General features: G+C 45.7%; 1 protein-coding gene across 6 annotated transcripts in view; it reads left to right on the plus strand.

Moving 5' to 3' along the window:
* Positions 1-20,809, plus strand: part of kifap3a (kinesin-associated protein 3a) — a 54,139-nt gene that overhangs the window by 26,907 nt on the left and 6,423 nt on the right. For 2 of the 6 annotated variants that reach the window (XM_010872494.3, XM_010872495.3), the window contains 9 exons: positions 3,265-3,486; positions 4,461-4,626; positions 8,130-8,255; positions 8,385-8,483; positions 9,610-9,695; positions 14,111-14,327; positions 14,416-14,509; positions 19,243-19,370; positions 19,875-20,226. In XM_010872494.3, coding sequence (XP_010870796.2) covers positions 3,265-3,486; positions 4,461-4,626; positions 8,130-8,255; positions 8,385-8,483; positions 9,610-9,695; positions 14,111-14,327; positions 14,416-14,509; positions 19,243-19,363 — 1,131 coding nt within the window. In that variant the 3' untranslated portion in view covers positions 19,364-19,370; positions 19,875-20,226. Of the gene's footprint in view, positions 1-3,264; positions 3,487-4,460; positions 4,627-8,129; positions 8,256-8,384; positions 8,484-9,609; positions 9,696-14,110; positions 14,328-14,415; positions 14,510-17,816; positions 19,222-19,242; positions 19,371-19,874; positions 20,227-20,809 lie in introns of those variants that run through there. The other 4 variants (XM_020049336.2, XM_029121666.2, XM_020049337.2 and 1 more) reach the window with 4 other exon arrangements.

Below are 20,809 nucleotides of genomic sequence, written 5' to 3' on the forward strand. Positions count from 1 at the left end.
CGGATGACTGGCCGCCGCCGCCCGGGCCCGCGGATGACTGGCCGCCGCCGCCCGAGCCAGCGGATGACTGGCCGGCGCCGCCCGGGGCCGTGGATGACTGGCTGCCGCCGCCCGAGCCAGCGGTTGACTGGCCGCCCGAGGCCGCGGATGACTGGCCGCCGCCGCCCGAGGCCGCGGATGACTGGCCGCCGCCGCCCGAGCCCGCGGTTGACTGGCCGCCTTGGCCCGCAGCGCCTTCACCTGCCCAGGAGCCCCCGAATCGTCCCACGGCGCCCTCGCCTGTCCCGGCCTCAGCGGCGCCCTCGCCTGTCCCTGCCTCAGCGGCGCCCTCGCCTGTCCCGGCCTCAGCGGCGCCCTCGCCTGTCCCGGCCTCAGCGGCGCCCTCGCCTGTCCCGGTTTCCCCGTCTCCTACTCCTCCGCCGGCTCCTGTTCCTCCACCGGCTCCCCTGTCTCCTATTCCTCCGCCGGCTCCCCCGGCTCCTACTCCTCCGCCGGCTCTCCCCCCGGCTCCGGACCCTCCGCCGGCTCCCCCGGCTCCTACTCCTCCGCCGGCTCCTGTTCCTCCACCGGCTCCCCTGTCTCCTATTCCTCCGCCGGCTCCCCCGGCTCCTACTCCTCCGCCGGCTCTCCCGCCGGCTCCGGACCCTCCGCCGGCTCCCCCGGCTCCTACTCCTCCGCCGGCTCCTGTTCCTCCACCGGCTCCCCTGTCTCCTATTCCTCCGCCGGCTCCCCCGGCTCCTACTCCTCCGCCGGCTCTCCCGCCGGCTCCGGACCCTCCGCCGGCTCCCCCGGCTCCTGCTCCTCCACCGGCTCCTATTCCCCCGCCGGCTCCTATTCCTCCGCCGGCTCCCCCGGCTCCTACTCCTCCGCCGGCTCTTCCGCCGGCTCCGGACCCTCCGCCGGCTCCCCCGGCTCCTGCTCCTCCACCGGCTCCTGCTCCTCCGCCGGCTCCTACTCCTCCGCCGGCTCTTCCGCCGGCTCCTGACCCTCCACCGGTTTCCCCGTCTCCTACTCCTCCGCCGGCTCTTCCGCAGGCTCCTGACCCTCCGCCGGCTCCCCCGTCTCCTATTCCTCCGCCGGCTCCCCCGGCTCCTACTCCTCCGCCGGCTCTTCCGCAGGCTCCTGACCCTCCGCCGGCTCCCCCGTCTCCTATTCCTCCGCCGGCTCCCCCGGCTCCTACTCCTCCGCCGGCTCTTCCGCCAGCTCCGGACCCTCCGCCGGCTCCCCCGGCTCCTGCTCCTCCACCGGCTCCTATTCCCCCGCCGGCTCCCCCATCTCCTACTCCTCCGCCGGCTCTTCCGCCGGCTCCTGACCCTCCGCCGATTTCCCCGGCTCCTGCTCCTCCGCCGGCTGTCGACCCTCCGCCCGCTCCCCCGGCTCCTGCTCCTCCGCCGGCTCCTATTCCCCCGCCGGCTCCCCCGTCTCCTGCTCCTCCGCCGGCTCTTCCGCCGGCTCCTGACCCTCCGCCGGTTTCCCCGTCTCCTATTCCTCCACCGGCTCCCCCGGCTCCTGCTCCTCCGCCGGCTGTCGACCCTCCGCCGGCTCCCCCGGCTCCTGCTCCTCCGCCGGCTGTCGACCCTCCGCCCGCTCCCCCGGCTCCTGCTCCTCCGCCGGCTGTGGACCCTCTGCCGGCTCCCCCGGCTCCTGCTCCTCCGCCGGCTGTCGACCCGCCGCCGGCTCTCCTGTCGGCTCCTGTCCCTCCGCCGGCTCTCCCGTCTCCTGACCCTCTGCCTCCCCGGCCTGTCCCTGCGGCTCCGCCTCCCCGGCCTGTGCCGGCGGCTCCGGGCGCTGAGCCTCCGCCGGTCCGGGTGTGGTCGTCCCGGTCTTGCGGTCGGGAGCCCGCGCCTTTGGGGGGGGGTACTGTCACGTCCCGGCTGTGCCCCTAGCCATCTCTGCGCTGGGCTCGGGGCACAGCCAGGACAGGACAGGAGGTGGCCTTTAGCCACCTCTACTCCTTTTTTTTGGTTTCCCCAATTGGAGGCAGGTGTTAGTTATTGCCTCCAATTGGGGACCCTATTTAAGTTTAGTTTGTTAGGCCCCAAGGCGTGGTTCATTTTGGTTTTGTGTATCCTGTGTAAGGAAGACCCAAGTCACTGGTTGCTGCCTTTTTGTTTGTTGGAGTCCTTCTTTCTTTTGTTTGATTAAACATGGATTACCTTCCCTACCTCTACTCTGCTCCTGTGTCCTTTCCATCCCACGACCGTGACAGTTCTGCTTTTCTGATGTATCAAAGACTTAATAAAAAGTTAATTAATTACTTAAAAATCATACAATGTGATGTTTTGGATTTTAGTTTTAGATTCCGTCACTCACAGTTGAAGAGTACCTTTGATAAAAAATAAAAGATACAGAGTTCTACATGCTTTGTAAGTGGGAAAACCAGCAAAGTCGCCAGTGTATCAAATACTTGTTCACCCCACTGTAGATCCAGTGTCTTTCAAAAGTATTTACCCCCCTTTGGACTTTCCCATTGGACTGAAATTAACATAGATGTCATCGGGGTTTGATCAACACAAAAAGTCCATAATGTCGAATGAACATTCCAAGGAAATCTGGAAAACAATTCTTAAAATCGCCTAAATAGGCTAGGATTTCCAAGACATTGAATATCCACCTGACCACAGTAGTGCAAGCCTAACACCGCACATCATCCTGAGAAAACCTTTGTGTCAATATGGTGGTGGCAGTTTCCTGCGATTGAGATGTTCCTCTTCATCTGAGCCTGAAAAGCTTGTGAAAATAGGAACCAAAATAGATGTAGCAGAGAAATCCTGGAAGAAAACCTGCTGACGTTTGGAAGGGGCCTGGAACTTGGTAGAAGATTCATTTTCCACCAGTTTCTACCTTGACATTATGAGTATTTTTGTGTTAGTCAGTGGCAAAAACACATTTTCAACTGTACCTTAAAGAAAGCTGTTGGAGATGGCTTACGGTTACAGTAGAGATATGAAAATGAAATTCTCTGGCAATAGCTCTGGTGGATAACCCTGCTGTTTCAGTGTGCCAGTTGCATGCTCCCTCATGCCTTTATGGCATTTTAGTGTGTGACAAAACTGTAGAGGGGCCTTTTATTGCCTCCAGAACAAGGCGCACTTGCCTAATGATCATGCTGTGCTCTAATCAGCTTCTTTATATGCCACACATGTTGGATCGATTTCTGGGATGTTTTATTCCATTTTAAATTAACCAACACCGCATTGTGCATGTATATATCTGTTCAGTGTACTATCCTTAATTGACATGTATTGTCTGATTGATTGACAGTTGATGAAGATGCTGTTTGTTTGTGGTGAGAGCCACACGGACAAGAAACTCATCTCGTTCTGCATCAACTTGGCTGCCAACAAGAAGAACGCACAGGTCATCTGTGAAGGAAACGGTCTGAAGATGCTGATGAATAGGGGTCTGAAACCAAAGGATGTTTTCTTCATGAAGATGATCAGGAACTTGTCTCAACATGACGGACCCACAAAGAGTCTCTTCATAGTAAGTACTGTTCTCCTCATCGTCCTGCATCAGGTTAGATACCCCAGGTTCCTGTGCTGCAGCCAGAGATATGTTTAATGGCAAGATTCTCATTTATGTGCCCTAATTATGGTTGTTGTTTTGGACCGCTTAAGCCCCTAGAAGCACATTATTCTGGACAGAGTCTTCTCAAGAATTAACCCATTTATTTCATCTCTTCCATTCTGATGCTGCTCCTCTGTTCATGTATGCGCAAGCACATACTCAATATCCCCAAGCCAGTATTTACTTTTGGTGGACAATTTCAGCAGACAATGCCAATTAAAGTAGAATTTTAGAATCTTTTACTAAAAGCAGACTTGCTGTAGCGTAGGCTACTCATAATGATGTAATGAAAGCGCTCACATTCTGACGGGGAGAGTTTATGTTGAGAGAAGATGGAGTCATTCTGATGAATAGAGAGATTTAGGTAAGAAAACAATTGTACTTAGTCATTCATTTACTCTAAGGATAATGGGTAAAGTATAGCTACTAAGGACGAAAGGAAAAAAGGAAAAGTGTAGACAAATGAACTAAACGCCTGTTTTAACTGTCATAAAAACATTAGCTAAACACAGATGTTATTGGCGAGTAATGGGTTGGCTCATTTGCAGAGAAACATCTGTAGTGATGTTAAGCTGGTGTCAGAGTTAATATGACTGATGTGGTTTGGGTGCGGCTTCCAAAAAACAACCAGCACAGGACTACCTTTTTTATAATGAGTACTGATCTCTTCAGAGTGAATACTAACCTCTTCATAGTACTATTATTTTTGTAATATGTTCTAACGTCTTCATAATGAGTTCTAATGAGTTTTAACATTGGGTAGATGTTGTGAATCCATAACTGTGTATGTTCTATTCTAGTAACTGATTTCATAGCAGTTGCATGTCTGTTGTTTTTAAACACTGAACTGTGTTTATATAGTTACCAACTTCCTTTTGGTCTTCTTTTAGGACTATGTGGGTGACTTGGCGGCCCAAGTGGTAGGGGAGGAGAAGGAGGACTATGTTATCGAATGTCTGGGGACCTTGGCTAACCTCACCATCCCTGACCTGGACTGGGATTTGGTGCTAAAGGAGTACAACCTAGTGCCTTACCTCAAAGACCACCTTAAACCAGGTAGGCACAAAGAAGGTCTTGAACCAGGTAGGCACAAATGAGGCCTTAAACCAGCTAGGCACAAAGAAGGGCTTAACACTAGAACCACCAAATGCCATTGCCAATTGTTGTTTGTAATTAAAATAAAACTGCCATTTTGAAAGCTGCACCCTCCTCCTTCCAAGACCTCTTGTAAATGGGCGTATATTTCATTGTTCCTTTGTCGGAATTCTAAACTGATGAACAGAAAACTATTCAGAGACTACCTGTTTTTTTTTTTTTTCAACTTCATCCGCCAGCAGCCCACGGCCCAGTTTCCCGATATCGTGACAGTTTAAAGATGCAGGTAGCCTTAAGATGGACTTTCTAACGACGGACTTACGCCTGTTTCCCAAACCACCACATACGTTACTCTTAATAAAGTGCATCGTAAGTTCTACGTTACGGCTGTGTGGAATGGAATTAGGGCATGTTTGGTGTTTGTAATGGAATTAGGCCAAGAATAAGTTTAAAAATACAGCTCCGGAAAAAATTAAGAGACCACTGCACCTTTTTCTTTCCTTTCCAAAAAGGTGAAAAGGAAAGTTTTGAGTGAGGAACTCTCTTAATTTTTTCCGGAGCTGTATAGCCTATTGCATGTCGATACAGCTTGATTACTTTTCAGATGCATATAATATCCCTGGCGATTCTACTACTACTTAGGCAATAGGAAAATGTAGAACTCAAAGAAATGTATAATAACATTAGGTATTCTATATAATAATTAAGTATATAGAATACTTAATTATTATAATACTAGAAATACTTCAGTCACATGATTGGTTAAATTGGAATATAATGCATAGTTGGAAAAATCCATTATAATTTTCTAACAAGAAAACAAGCATTCAGAGCTGAAGAAATCAGTGTTATTCTTGACTAGGTAGAGGCACCAGCACCTACAGTGGAGAGAACAAATATTTGATACACTGGCAATATTGCAGGTTTTTCTACTTACAAAGCATGTAGAGGTCTGTAATTTGTATCATAGGTACACTTCAATTGTGAGAGACGGAATCTAAAACAAAAATCCAGAAAATCACATTGTATGATTTTTAAATTATTAATTTGCATTTTATTGCATGACATAAGTATTTGATCACCTACCAACCAGTAAGAATTCTGGCTCTCCCAGACCTGTTAGTTTTTCTTTAAGAAGCCCCTCCTGTTCTCCACTCATTACCTGTATTAACTGAACCTGTTTGAACTTGTTACCTGTATAAAAGACACTTGTCTACTCACTCAATCAAACATATTCCAACCTCTCCACAATGGCCAAGACCAGAGAGCTGTGTAAGGACATCAGGGATGAAATTGTAGACCTTCACAAGGCTGGGATGGGCTACAGGACAATAGGCAAGCAGCTTGGTGAGAAGGCAACAACTGTTGGCGTAATTATTAGAAAATGGAAGAAGTTCAAGATGACGGTCAATCTCCCTTGGTCTGGGGCTCCATGCAAGATCTCACCTCGTGGGGCATCAATGATCATGAGGAAGGTGAGGGATCAGCTCAGAACTACACGGCAGGACCTGGTCAATGACCTGAAGAGAGCTGGGACCACAGTCTCAAAGAAAACCATTAGTAACACACTACGCCGTCATGGATTAAAATCCTGCAGCGCACGCAAAGTCCCCCTGCTCAAGCCAGCGCATGTCCAGGCCTGTCTGAAATTTGCCAATGACCATCTAGATGATCCAGAGGAGGAATGGGAGAAGGTCATGTGGTCTGATGAGACAAAAATAGAGCTTTTTGGTCTAAACTCCACTCGCTGTGTTTGGAGGAAGAAGAAGGATGGGTACAATCCCAAGAACACCATCCCAACCGTGAAGCATGGAGGTGGAAACATCATTCTTTGGGGATGCTTTTCTGCAAAGGGGACGGGATGACTGCACCGTATTGAGGGGAGGATGGATGGGGCCATGTATCGCGAGATCTTGGCCAACAACCTCCTTCCCTCAGTAAGAGCATTGAAGATGTGTCGTGGCTGGGTCTTCCAGCATGACAACGACCCAAAACACACAGCCAGGGCAACTAAGGAGTGGCTCCGTAAGAAGCATCTCAAGGTCCTGGAGTGGTCTAGCCAGTCACCAGACTTAAGATTGGTTGAGATGGACTAACAAGTGGTCCGGAGCCCTCGTTAATTATCGAGAAATGTTACGTGCCACTTAAGTAACGATGCTTTTGGAAAACGCACTGATAAAAGTAACTTACGTGCATCTTACGATCATCTTAGTGCTTTGGGAAACCGTAAATGTAAATCTACAAATGTTTTATGCTAAATAATTCTTCACGCAACGAAATACCAAGCATATTGTTTACCTGTCACCAATTACCAATTCACCAAACGTATTACAAGTTAATGTTTTTTTAATTAGGAGGGAAAGAGAAACTAAATCGCACACACATCATATCGTCTCTCTTTGAATTTTCTCTGCTTATTTTACTAAAGATTAATATTCTCCAAATTTATTAGGCTAAATAATTATTAACAAAACGAAATTCCAACGATATCAGACCTAATCATTTCTAATAACGCCTCTCGATTTTTTGATAACTCATTCATGTCACTTTTACACAACTATGCCAGTAATCTAGGAGACTAGAGCTATGCATTGGCGTTGAAATCAACTCAAAAGCCCCACTAGAACCCGCAAGAGAGACCTGCAAAGACAAGCCGTTCATATAGCCTATTCTCTGCTTATTTTACTGAAGATTAAGATTCTACAAATGTGTTAGGCTAAATTATTATTCACTAAACAAAATACAATCAATATTGTTTACCAGTCACCAATTTCCAATTCAACAAGGGTATTACAAGTTACTGTTTTTATTTTATGAGGGAAAGAGAAACCTATCTATCCCCTCTCTTTGAATTTTCTCTGCTTATTTTACTGAAGATTCTATAAATGCATTACGCTACATAATTATTCACAAAACCAAATACCAAAGATGTTATTTTTTAGACCATTCTATATAGTTTCATGACGACCAAGTAGATGAACTGATGCTCTGGCTGGATGGTGATGCTGCAGAGGAGAATGTCCATGCTAATAGGGACAATTCGTATGCTAATGACACCAAACGGCTTCATTATAGGGTTATAGGGGGTCTGAAAGGCCTGGCGGTTCTAGTGTTAAACCAGGAAGGCACCACCTCAAAACAGGTAAGGCTTTCAGACATATTCATGGCAGGTGGGCCATGAGAAGGGAGGTGCAGCCACTTCCAGGGTTTATTGGCCAGACGGAATTTAAGCAAGATTAATACTGTACGACAATATCATGTGTTTTCAGTTTGAAGAAATACTCTCCTGTGGCTTTCTACAAGCCCAACCTCCAAGTTATAAACCTTATCGCTGTCTGTCAAGGTTGCGGGACAGATGCTATGTCATTGGATGATCACACACGCTCGGACCAGTTATCTTTGACCTTATGAAACTCCTAGCTTTGATCTCTTTGAACCCTGACATCTGCTCCCACCCTCGCCAGGTTCTGCAGAGGATGACCTGATCCTGGAGATGGTGATCCTGATTGGGACAGTGTCCACGGACGACTCGTGTGCTGTCACGATGGCCAAGTCTGGCATTATCCCCACTCTCATCGATCTGCTCAACGGTAGGTAGTGGTTAGTGCCGTTTTGCTTGGTTTGCTGTTTGATTGTATGTAATGTACTGTGCATAAGAAACACATTTAACTGCTCAGGGGAACTCACTTCTTCCATTTTTCTGTTTTTGTGTATGTCAGTCCAACAGCAGGATGATGAGTTTGTGTGTCAGATCATCTATGTGTTCTACCAGATGGTGTTCCACCAGGCCACCAGGGATGTTATTATCAAGGAAACAGGTATCCTTCCTTGTAAAGGAGTAGATATTTTAGGCCCTTTTAAGACCTACAGTATTACCTGCCTCCGGTTAATCCTATGATCCATGAACCATACTGGAGACAGATAACATCGTAACTATTTCTTTGTGGGTTTCGATGTGTGCTCTGGGTCACTGACTTACAGTACCTTCCAAGGCTGCCTAGGAAACAGCACACATTTACATTTGTCTTTTTGGCTGTGTAGATCAGTAGTCATTTTGGCATTGAAATTAGAATCAAAAGCAGAAAAGAACCACATAGCTATTGTAAAATACCAGGCACTATTGAGAATTTTTTTGAAATTGGAAAGTATTCAGACACCTGTCTCTTTTCACATTTTGTTAAGTTATAGCCTTAGTCTAAAATGGATTAAATTGTTACTTAGAAATCTACACACAATACTCTTTTAAAACAAACCCAAAAAAAATGTCTGTTTGCGAATGTATTAAAAGACTAAAATATCAAATTTAAATGAAGTTGGACTTCAGTCAAGTTGTAGAAACATTAAGGATGATCAAAGATAACAGGATGCACCTGAGCTCAATTTGGAGTGTCATGATGGAGGCTCTGAATACTTATATAAATGTGATTTTTTTTCTTTATAATTTGCTAAAACATCTAAAAACTTGTTTCACTTGGTCATTATGGGGTGTTGTGTGTAAATTATTTAAAGCAATTTTAGATTAGGTTGTAACAAATAAAATGTGGGAAAAGTGAAGGGATCTGAATACTTCCCCAAATTCTCTATAAATCACAGTTGTATTTCATACACATTGTCATTGTATTGAAAATATTACAGGGATCTGTGTTGGGACACTTTGTGTGGTCAATCAGTCTCTCTCTGATAACAGGAAATATATTGAATTGTTCATTTGGCCATAGGGCAACACCTGTGTCTCTACTTCAATTGACGGAGTAGTCATGCCTCTACAGTTCTTCCCTCCAAAACCACGCCATGACTGTCAGAGTGGGTCTTGATTACAGTGACTCTGTTGAATGATGTGTTTCAGTAGAATGGAGAGTATGATGGCCTGACAGACATGTAGTCAGATGGGTTGTACATCCCTTTGTTGTCCTCTCCTTCCTTCTCTCCTTCCTTCCTTCTCAGATGTACCTGCCTACCTCATTGACCTGATGCACGACCAGAACGCTGAGATACGCAAGGTCTGTCACAACACCCTGGACATCATTGCTGTAAGTGTGTCTACTGTATATATCTATATACAGTGGGGAGAACAAGTATTTGATACACTGCTGATTTTGCAGGTTTTCCCATTTAAGTAATTCATTTGCATTTTATTGCAGGACATAAGTATTTGATTAATCAGAAAAGCAGAACTTAATATTTGGTACAGAAACCTTTGTTTGCAATTACAGAGGTCATACGTTTCCTGTAGTTCTTGACCAGGTTTGCACACACTGCAGCAGGGATTTTGGCCCACTCCTCCATACAGACCTTCTCCAGATCCTTCAGGTTTCGGGGCTGTCACTGGGCAATACGGACTTTCAGCCTCCTCCAAAGATTTTCTATTGGGTTCAGGTCTGGAGACTGGCTAGGCCACTCCAGGACCTTGAGATGCTTCTTATGAAGCCACTCCTTAGTTGCCCTGGCTGTGTGTTTCGGGTCGTTGTCATGCTGGAAGACCCAGCCACGACCCATCTTCAATGCTCTTACTGAGGGAAGGAGGTTGTTGGCCAAGATCTTGCGATACATGGCCCCATCCATCCTCCCCTCAATACGGTGCAGTCGTCCTGTCCCCTTTGCAGAAAAGCATCCCCAAAGAATGATGTTTCCACCTCCATGCCTCACGGTTGGGATGGTGTTCTTGGGGTTGTAGTCATCCTTCTTCTTCCTCCAAACACAGCGAGTGGAGTTTAGACCAAAAAGCTCTATTTTTGTCTCATCAGACCACATGACCTTCTCCCTTCCTCCTCTGGATCATCCAGATAGTCAATGGCAAACTTCAGACGGGCCTGGACATGCGCTGGCTTGAGCAGGGGGACCTTGCGTGCACTGCAGGATTTTAATCCATGAAGGCGTAATCTGTTACTAATGGTTTTCTTTGGGACTGTGGTCCCAGCTCTCTTCAGGTCATTGACCAGGTCCTGCCGTGTAGTTCTGGGCTGATCCCTCAACTTCCTCATGATCATTGATGCCCCACGAGGTGAGATCTTGCATGGAGCCCCAGACCGAGGGAGATTGACCGTCATCTTGAACTTCTTCCATTTTCTAATAATTGCGCCAACAGTTGTTGCCTTCTCACCAAGCTGCTTGCCTATTGTCCTGTAGCCCATCCCAGCCTTGTGAAGGTCTACAATTTTACCCCTGATGTCCTTACACAGCTCTCTGGTCTTGGCCATTGTGGAGAGGTTGGAGTCCGTTTGATTGAGTGTGTGGACAGGTGTCTTTTATACAGGAAACAAGTTCAAACAGGTGCAGTTAATACAGGTAATGAGTGGAGAACAGGAGGGCTTCTTAAAGAAAAACTAACAGGTATGTGAGAGCCGGAATTCTTACTGGTTGGTAGGTGATCAAATACTTATGTCATGCAATAAAATGCAAATTAATTATTTAAAAATCATACAATGTGATTTTCTGGATTTACGTCTCTCACAGTTGAAGTGTACGTATGATAAAAATTGCAGACCTCTACATTCTTTGTAAGTAGGAAAACCTGCAAAATCGGCAGTGTATCAAATACCTGTTCTCCCCACTGTATCTACCAAAACAATCAATTGCAGTCTGATATTCTGCATTGTTGCACATTTTACACATTGAATTTGGTTAGATCTTTTTCGTGTTTAAGTAATATATGCAGTCTTAGAGAAAAAAGAAATACATCAAAGTGGCTTGTTTGTTATCCAACAGGCAATCTTCTAGTGTGAAAAAATTTGTCCGTAGTTAATTCAACCCAATGAAAGGACTCATTAGGATCAGCAGTGTGACTACCTTAGTAAATAGGCCTGATTTAGGCCCTGGGATTGAAGTTTTGAGCACAGAAACCTTCTGAAGCCACATCATGCAACGATAAAAATAAATTCCTGAACAACTCCAGAAAAGGTGTGTTGATGCATATCAGTCTGGAAATGTTACAAAACCATTTATAAGCCACTTTGGCTCTACCGAACCACAGTCGGAGCCATATTGTCCAAATGGAGCAAGTTTGAGACATTAACGGCATCCCGGTATAACTGTTTTGCTCTGACTGCCCCCTGTGGAGCTCAAACCAGTGATTCTTTGAAAACGATGACAAGTGTCAACCAGAAAGTGTCGTTACCAATGTCCCATAAAAGCCGCCGGCTTTATAGAGCAAGGCAAACAACTACGTCAAGGTCTCAGAGTGAGGGATGTAACCAATTCAAATGCTATCAACTCCAAGCCATTTCACACCTGTTATAACAGGAATGGCCATCCTGACAAAATGATTTGCACAAGAGTGCAAATCATCCAGGAAGTCACAAAGGACCCCATCAGTTATTATGACCATCAGAGAGACACTGGACTGAAATGGAATTCATGGCAGGGTAGCACAGCAGAAACCACATAAATGCTTGAGTTCCAAAACGCATCTGGATTGTCCTCAAGAATTCTGGAACAACAATGAATCAAAATTGGAACCATTTGGCCGTCATGTGCCCTGCTATGTCTAGCAATAACCGAACACTGCATTCCACATTAAGAACCTCATATGAAAGGTCAGTCGTGGTGGTGGCAAAGTCGACCTCGAAAACCTCCCATCTTTGATGGAAGCATGTATCCTGCTTTTGGTTGTTATAACCCGTGAGCATGACCCATTTTGAATCTAGGGGGCATTTTTCTTTCATTTAGGGCCATTGGCTGTTCCATAAGTAAGTAACATAATTATTGTTTTTATAACAAAAAATTCAACGGCTCTGTATCTGTCTACCAATCTATATGTATCAATGGGTCTGTCTGTCTATCTCTATCTGTCTACCTTCCTATCTATCCACATTTTATTCATTTAACTGACACTCTTAACCAAAGATAGTTACAGGAGCAATTTAGATTAACTGTCTTGCTCAAATACCGATTTTGCATGTTTCCAGCTTGGGGATTCGATATAGCAGCCTCTCATTTACTACTCAGGTGCTCTAACCACTCAGCTGCTGGCCCTTAGCTAGATATCTATTAGGGCTAACCCCATTTCATCCACTGGTATATTACTTGGTCAATAGGTATTTGGTCGACCAAGTTATTTAAAAAAAAATTATAGAGTTGAACAGCCTAAATTATATGCTTCAACGTACTTGGAAAGATGCATTTTACATGACACAGTACATCAGAAAGGGGATCACTCAGATTGACTGGACTGGTAAATGAAACTCCCGGGTCAGATGCTGACTGACGCGTGGTTAGGTCCGCCGTCAAGATGTGATCTGTCACAGGCCTGAGATCAGTGTAATTAGCTTTAGATTACAGCCGGCCGGGCTGTGGGCCTGTGGAGCAGCTAGCGGGGGAGAGGAAGTGTTTCATTGAAATTATCAGTGAGAACTATTAAGCTGTGAACCACATGAAAGACCAGGACAGGCTCTGGAGAGTGTCAGGGCAGGACAGGGAAGGTGAGAGAGAAAGCAGACCCTGCCCCGGACTCTCAAACACACTCACACACACACAAACACAGAGAGAGAAAGAGGGAGAAACCTATGTATAGATGGTTCTTACGGTTCAGACAGAAGGCTAATTCATGGGGATATTCTTAGTTTTCTCTGAGGAGGAAGATTGGAAATGCACTGACCACTTTTATATCAGCAAGCTCCTTCCCTCTAAAATGTCTCTTGCTCAGCTCACCGGTAATGATGGATTAGGCCTTGTGTCGAACCCTTACCAGAGACTAATGGTCCGGTGGAAGCCAGCTATGTAGTTATTACTGCACGCTAGCCATGCGATAAATCTGTACTTTGACAAAAAGTGTCACTGCCACTTTGGGGTTGGAGAGCGGCCCCGCGGCGCGACAATGGACTCGTTTGAGGCCCGGGCCTTGGGTGGCTGTCAGTGCCCAGGGGGCTCTGCTCTACGTCTGGATGATTAATCGGCAGGGCCTGGGCGCGTGGAGCACAGCAATTCAAAGAGGGCCTTTATCTCCCCCGTGGCCCCCGCAGAGAAAGGAAAACAGAATCCACAGAGCTCCTGGAGCTATCCACGCGAGCACAGCCCTACCGGCAGCCCCTTCTGTCGCGCCACAACAGGTTTTTATTAGCAACAGCATCAGGAGGGTGCATGCGCGCACAGAGCAATGCATTGTGGGATGCACTAGTAGCCTGTTGAGGACCGGGCCCTCCCTGCTGGGATGGACCAATACGCCTGTCAGTGGTGCGGCCGATCGCCGCCCCTCACTGACTCCCTGCCAGCCAACCACTCTGCTACAGCTAATTACACTTCTCATTCAGTTTAGTGGCCTCTCTTTCAGTTTACACAGGGTGTATCTGTTCGCTTCTCAGGCTGGAATCCAATCAGTTGCAGACGGTGGATTTCCACAGAGCTCTCAGCATGCGCGCCTGCCTGCTTGTTATTGTATGCGTGCATTCATATACGTACGGTTGTGTGTGTGTGTGTGTGTGTGTGTGTGTGTACCTGACCTACGCCGTAGGAGCACGATGCGGCGTGGTGGGGCAGGGTTCAGAGTGAGAAGTTCCGCTGGCACAACTCGCAGTGGTTAGAGATGGTGGAGGGCCGAGCCGTGGCGGACGACGGAGACCCTTTTGGCTACGGTGACGACGGAGACCCTTTGGCGTACATAGACGACGGAGACCCTTTCACGCGCTACGGAAACATCCTGGAGAGACCCGACCTCTTCTATAGCGCTGGTACGCCAGGAGGAAGAGGAGGAAGGAGGGCAGCAGAGAGGGAGAGACATAGAGTCGCGTACTAACTTCAGATGCCTTCTCTTCCTAGACAGGATCATCCCAGTTAATGGCACCATCAGCCCAGAAGTCTTCACAGATTACCTGAATGGAGACGTGGGTCAGGCTGGAGGCTTCCCTGACAGGTGAGCTAAGTTCAGGGCAGGGTCCGCACCTCCATCCCCATCCCCTGGAAGCGCCATTCTCCCTGGGCAACTACGGCAGGCCGAGGCTGACAGTATGTCTGTGTAAATCTGAACGTGTTGGAACCCTTCAGCCAGTTTGCATCAACAGACTGACAGGCACCCTTAGCCAACCCGGTCAGTCTCAGCTCAGGTCCCTGATGTGCGTCTCTGTGAACTGTGTTATTCTGCTCCAGTATTCGCTGATCTTTGTTATTGAACCAGGGACTGGAGCTGTGTCAACAGTCTTCCTCTATCCCAGAAGGCATCACTCCTCCCTCAACAGCAATACCGGGGCTTTGAGAACAAACACACTCTTTGCTCAACTCCGTCGAAGCTCAGATAGTGTCTGCGTTCCACTGTCAAACACTACACTAGCCAGCAATGGGAATGTTCATAATATAAAACAAATATTAGCAAAAGATTTGTGCAGCCCTAAAAGGGTAATCCTTCCAAAACCACACATTCCAATGATATGCATGGTGAAAAATTGCAAATATATGACAACAGTATAAGTTGTGACATTATTCTGCTTTTCATAGTTCAAGTAACAACAACAATTTCTCTAAAGACTCAAGTTGACTACAACACCCACAATGCAATGCTTTGCTTACAGTCTGAGGTAGTTCATACCTCATTGGTTAGACAAGTATGCCCATACCATCTACTGGCTGGTTTGGTGGTCTGAAATGTGGAAGTATTGTGACTAAAATAACACTAATGCATTACTATGCAAAAATATAAATAATAACGCTTTATTTTACCAAACAATAGAACAAAGGCTTTTGCCTAATGAACAGGAGTTTCATGATTTGTGTTTTTTTTGGGTGGATTACCCCTTTAATTTAACAGGCCTAAAATGTAGAGTTGAACTAATTTGTGGTTCCCCTTTTTTGATATCCTGTTAACATGATCAGTAGTCTGGAAAATGGGGAGTTTATTAAGAAAATCTCCTGGAGTGTGATAAAAGGTATCAAAGTTTTTACCCCCCTGTGCAAGCATGTTTGTTTTGGCTGCCGTTGAGAGGCTTTCTGTGTGCAACAGATAGTAGAACTATGCGCTGAATCCGTGCCACAGTAATTTCAAATCTCAGATGGATGTGGGGGGAGTAAAACGAGCAAGGGAAGGGAATGGAGAGAGCAAGGGAGTATGTGGATTTTTTTTCAGCTCTTTGTAACTGATACCTTTTAAATATACTGAGTGAGCTGGGGGAATTGGCGTCTGTGAGAGTGTTTTAATTTGGCCCAGTGTACTCAGGAGTGATCCAGGTTAACACAATAATCAAAGCCAGCTCCAGCGCTTATTTTAAACTATGTGTGAAACATGGTGTGAATGGGCCCTTTAAATGGTTTTAATACAATCACTGTTATTTGTATAAATATCATAACAAGCAATTTTAAATGCACTATATAACGTTTCTCTAATCCTGGGACGTTGGAAAACAGTGGCCCTAACTACAGGACGTTAAAATAAATTCCAGAAGCCTCGATGGGCTGGGTGACAGAAGCTAAGCAAAGGCGCCATTCGTGTCACCATGCGGAAAGAATAGTGTCTGGGTTTCACTAGAGGTGCCTGGCAGTGATTGGAGAGTTTCTGAACGCCTCAACACACAGCCAAATCAATGAGCGCTTTGAGAGGGCTGTATGCAATTGACAACCAGTAGAGTAAAATAACCTAAAAATAATGAAAAAAAAATCTATATAACAGCGTTTGTGTTGACAGAGGTAAGACAGAGAAAGCAGGAGGGAGTAAGTAGATGGTTATTTTTTTATGCGTAGTGGGTAGCTGGTTAAATAGTATATGTGTCCTGAGTAGCTGGTTATATAGTAGATGTGTAGCAGGTAGCTGGTTATATAGTAGATGTGTAGCAGGTAGCTGGTTATATAGTAGATATGTAGCAGGTAGCTGGTTATATAGTAGATATGTAGCAGGTAGCTGGTTATATAGTAGATGTGTAGCAGGTAGCTGGTTATATAGTAGATGTGTAGCAGGTAGCTGGTTATATAGTAGATGTGTAGCAGGTAGCTGGTTATATAGTAGATGTGTAGCAGGTAGCTGGTTATATAGTAGATGTGTAGCAGGTAGCTGGTTAAATAGTAGATGTGTAGCAGGTAGCTGGTTATATAGTAGATGTGTAGCAGGTAGCTGGTTATATAGTAGATGTGTAGCAGGTAGCTGGTTATATAGTAGATGTGTAGCAGGTAGCTGGTTATATAGTAGATGTGTAGCAGGTAGCTGGTTATATAGTAGATGTGTAGCAGGTAGCTGGTTATATAGTAGATGTGTAGCAGGTAGCTGGTTATATAGTAGATGTGTAGCAGGTAGCTGGTTATATAGTAGATGTGTAGCAGGTAGCTGGTTATATAGTAGATGTGTAGCAGGTAGCTGGTTATATAGTAGATGTGTAGCAGGTAGCTGGTTATATAGTAGATGTGTAGCAGGTAGCTGGTTATATAGTAGATGTGTAGCAGGTAGCTGGTTATATAGTAGATGTGTAGCAGGTAGCTGGTTATATAGTAGATGTGTAGCAGGTAGCTGGTTATATAGTAGATGTGTAGCAGGTAGCTGGTTATATAATATATGTGTTCTAGATAGCTGGTTATGTAGTTGAATCTACTGGGTAGCTGGTTAAATAATAGATGTGGAGTGTGTAGCTGTTTATATAGTAGATGTGTTCTGGGTAGCTGGTTACATAGTAGATGTGTAGTGGGTAGGTGGTTAATTATTAGATGTGTCGTGGGCAGCTGGTTATATAGTAGATGTGTTCTGGATAGCTGGTTACATAGTAGATGTGTAGTGGGCAGCTGGTTAAATATTGGATGTGAACTGGGCAGCTGGTTATTTAGTAGATGTGTACAGAGCAGCTGTAACCTAAGGAATGACAGCCACAGGAGAGATCAAAGCCAGCAGAGTGAGAGGGCGAGGCGGGAGGAGACGGACATATAAATGGGCTCGGAGGGAGCAGAGGGTCAGAGGAAAAGGCCTGTCTCTTTTCCTGTGTTCACCACAACTGCACTTTCTGTACAATGTGTCCCATACCTCGAGAGTACACCCTCACCCCTGATTCACTGGGGCCTGCAGGACCAGTCTGGAAACACTGGGGCCCTTTGTCTCTTCAAAGGCCACAACATACATACACACACTTAGAATAAGGGACAGACGGGTTTGATTTCCACGTCTCATATTACTGTGTGAGGGAGTTGTTGATCACTCGGGCCTCTTTATTATAATGCAGTAATTTTAACCCTTTCATCCACAACCCGACTCCCAGGACCAGGACCTGACCTGAAGTTCTACAGTGTCGCTTTCTCCCAGCTCCACAGTCTAGGCAGATATGCTGTGAGACGGGGAGGCTCCCCAGACAGGTAGACCGTGAGGCAAGGCAGGCTCTGCTGCAGACAGACTCCACACTGAATCAGAGACAGCTCTGAGGCAGACAGGCTCTTCAGTCAGACTATGAGGCAGACAGGCTCTTCAGTCAGACTATGAGGCAGACAGGCTCTTCAGTCAGACTATGAGGCAGACAGGCTCTTGAGTCAGACTGAGGTAGACAGACAGGCTATGAGGCAGACAGGCTCTTGAGTCAGACTGAGGTAGACAGACAGGCTATGAGGCAGACAGGCTCTTCAGTCAGACTGAGGCAGACTGGCTGTAGAGTCAGACTGAGGTAGACAGACAGGCTATGAGGCAGACAGGCTCTTCAGTCAGACTGAGGCAGACTGGCTCTAGAGTCAGACTGAGGTAGACAGACAGGCTGTGAGGCAGACACCCTCTTCAGTCAGACTGTGAGACAGGCAGACCGGACAGCAGTCATGTTATGCAGGCAGGCTGTGTGACTCAGAGCTTGGTGTTTTCAAGTGTTTCTCTTAGCCTCCTTTAACCTGCCGTTCAAATCCCCTCTGACAGCCTTAGCGTGTGTAGAGGAAAAATACATATTTTTTGCCCAGTTAGGAAGCGTTGGAAGGGGGAAAGGGGAGGAGGGGTTGCAGGGTGCGTAACTGATCGCTGGAAGTGATTTGGGCTAAAAACAACACCTCATTATGGGCGCTCGGAGGGGCAAAGCAAACAGCTCGTATTTTAGAGAGCCGGAGGATGTCGGCCTGGGCTGCCAGTGACTAGCAGTGTTTATCCATCACCCCGTCCGGTTAGCTCTACTCACACCTAGGCCCCCGATAATAAGACGGTCACGTTGACCTGACCCACATGGCTGAACGATCAGGCCGGCTGGTCACAGCAGAGAGAAGACGGGACCGTGAAATCACCCGGCATCCCTTCCTCTGTGTCCACGTCCCCATGGTAACTGATTTGTACGCTTGCTGCAGCAGCACATGTATCATTCCCCAAGCAGGCAGGTGTAGGGGCAGAAGGACGGCAGGGTGGATGGGTCTGGCTGGGTATTAGGCTCTCTAAGGCCACTGAGGTGGCCTCCCCCTTGAGTCATTACTCTAAATTAGAATTGGTTCTTATGTTGCTAGTTGCCTGGCCTGGTTACCTGTACACGGACAGGGGCCTTGTTAGAGAGACGCGTTTTTATATCAGAACAATTTATAGGGCAGGTGAATGTTGCATTAGGTTTTTAATGTTTTCTCCCATGTGTTTTGGATTGGTCTCTCTAGTTCACTGTCTCAGAGTGCCACCTAGTGGCAGTCTTTAGAACCATCTCACATAGTGTGTGCTGTGTGTTTCCAACCATGCAGTTTGAATATTGCGACCTTTGGACAGTCAACGGTGACCCCCGGACAGCGACCCGCTACAACATACGGCTTTCGTCCAGGCGAGCAGCTGTTCTACAGTTTCACTGGTGCGGCATCCAGATGAACTAGAGGTTGGTTCAGTCCACCTGTCAGAGTTGTGTGGACGATAAGATCTTCTCTTTCCATACTAGGACGTTTCTCCGTCTTTTCAAGTGCTCTAGTCCAAGTTGTAGTGATGTCGATGCTGTTGTCGAAGGCAAACGTTAAGTAACCTAAGTGTTGTTGCTGCAAGCTTGTTTTGAGCTCTTATTGGAATAGTATACATTTCAATGTTTACAGAAATCAGATTAACTTCATTTAAACATTTAGTTGTGCCATCACATTTATGAGGTTTCATTGCGCAATACTTGTATTCAGTGTTTTCATGACAAACACTTCTCTCCGTACAAAGTTTGTATTCATACATGACATTTCAGAGAGGGTTGATATTGACACAGTTATTGTTATAGTTAATTAGCTGCATGCTGTTGTCATCCTTTTGTCTGTTTTATTTGGTTTTAGCTCTTATCTCTCTTGCATGCCCGCACCTTTTTCTTGCTTTTTTGCTCTATTTTTCTCTTTCTCTCTTTTCACAGACACACCACTGGTTGGTATCAATGGAAATATTGCATGTGGAGTTGGGAACTGAGGCATGCATGGACTTTATTTTGGATGTAAAACCTAAAACATTGGCAGACTTTTGCTTTTACCTTGCCTTAATTAGTGGTGATAAACATACCATTTCAGTTTGGGACAGGCATAGTGATTCTGTTCAACACATTTATATATAGTGCATTCGGGAAAAATCAGATCCCTTAACCTTTTCCCATTTTGTTATGTTACAGCCTTATTGTAAAATTAATTTACAAATGTTTTTATAAAATGTTATTCCTATTCTCACATCAATCAGCACACCATTAACCCATAATGACAAAAGCAAAAAGAGTTTTTTTCCCAAAAAATATTTTACTTAATTTTTTTATATATATATGTGTTAACTTAAACTGTGGGACATTTCCAAATCATGTCCAATCTGGTGGGAACAAAGTTAAGGTGTCTGAATACTTTCTGATTTAAAAAGAAAAGCCTCAATGGTGCCTGGTACTCATCAAAAGCTTTTTAAAAGCATCTGAAAGCTTTTTTTAAATAGTGTTAAAAAAGACTGTTTGGTTTGACCATTACTTTTTAATGTAAATTGAAGTTGTGTTTTCCAGCTAGTTGTGTGAACCATAAACTCTACTATTAAATATTTAGTTCTTAAGGAGTAAAAACAGTACAAACAGTAATTGTTTTATTTATTTGCTTTATTGTCAAATAAAAGTTATTTTCCAAATCCAAAATCACTGTACCGCTGGCTGATTTTTGTAGACTTCATAGATAGTTTCTATTTTTTGTAATGCTCAGTTGGTAGAGCCTGACTCTTGCGGTGCCAGGCTTGTGTGTTCAATTACAACAGGACTAAAATATAAATTAACAAATCTGTATTGCCCCCTGAAAAATTGACTGTGTAAAATACAATGTATCAAAGTAC

Source organism: Esox lucius, chromosome 8 (genome assembly GCF_011004845.1).
Source record: "Esox lucius isolate fEsoLuc1 chromosome 8, fEsoLuc1.pri, whole genome shotgun sequence".
In the NCBI taxonomy this organism is placed as follows: Eukaryota; Metazoa; Chordata; class Actinopteri; order Esociformes; family Esocidae; genus Esox; species Esox lucius.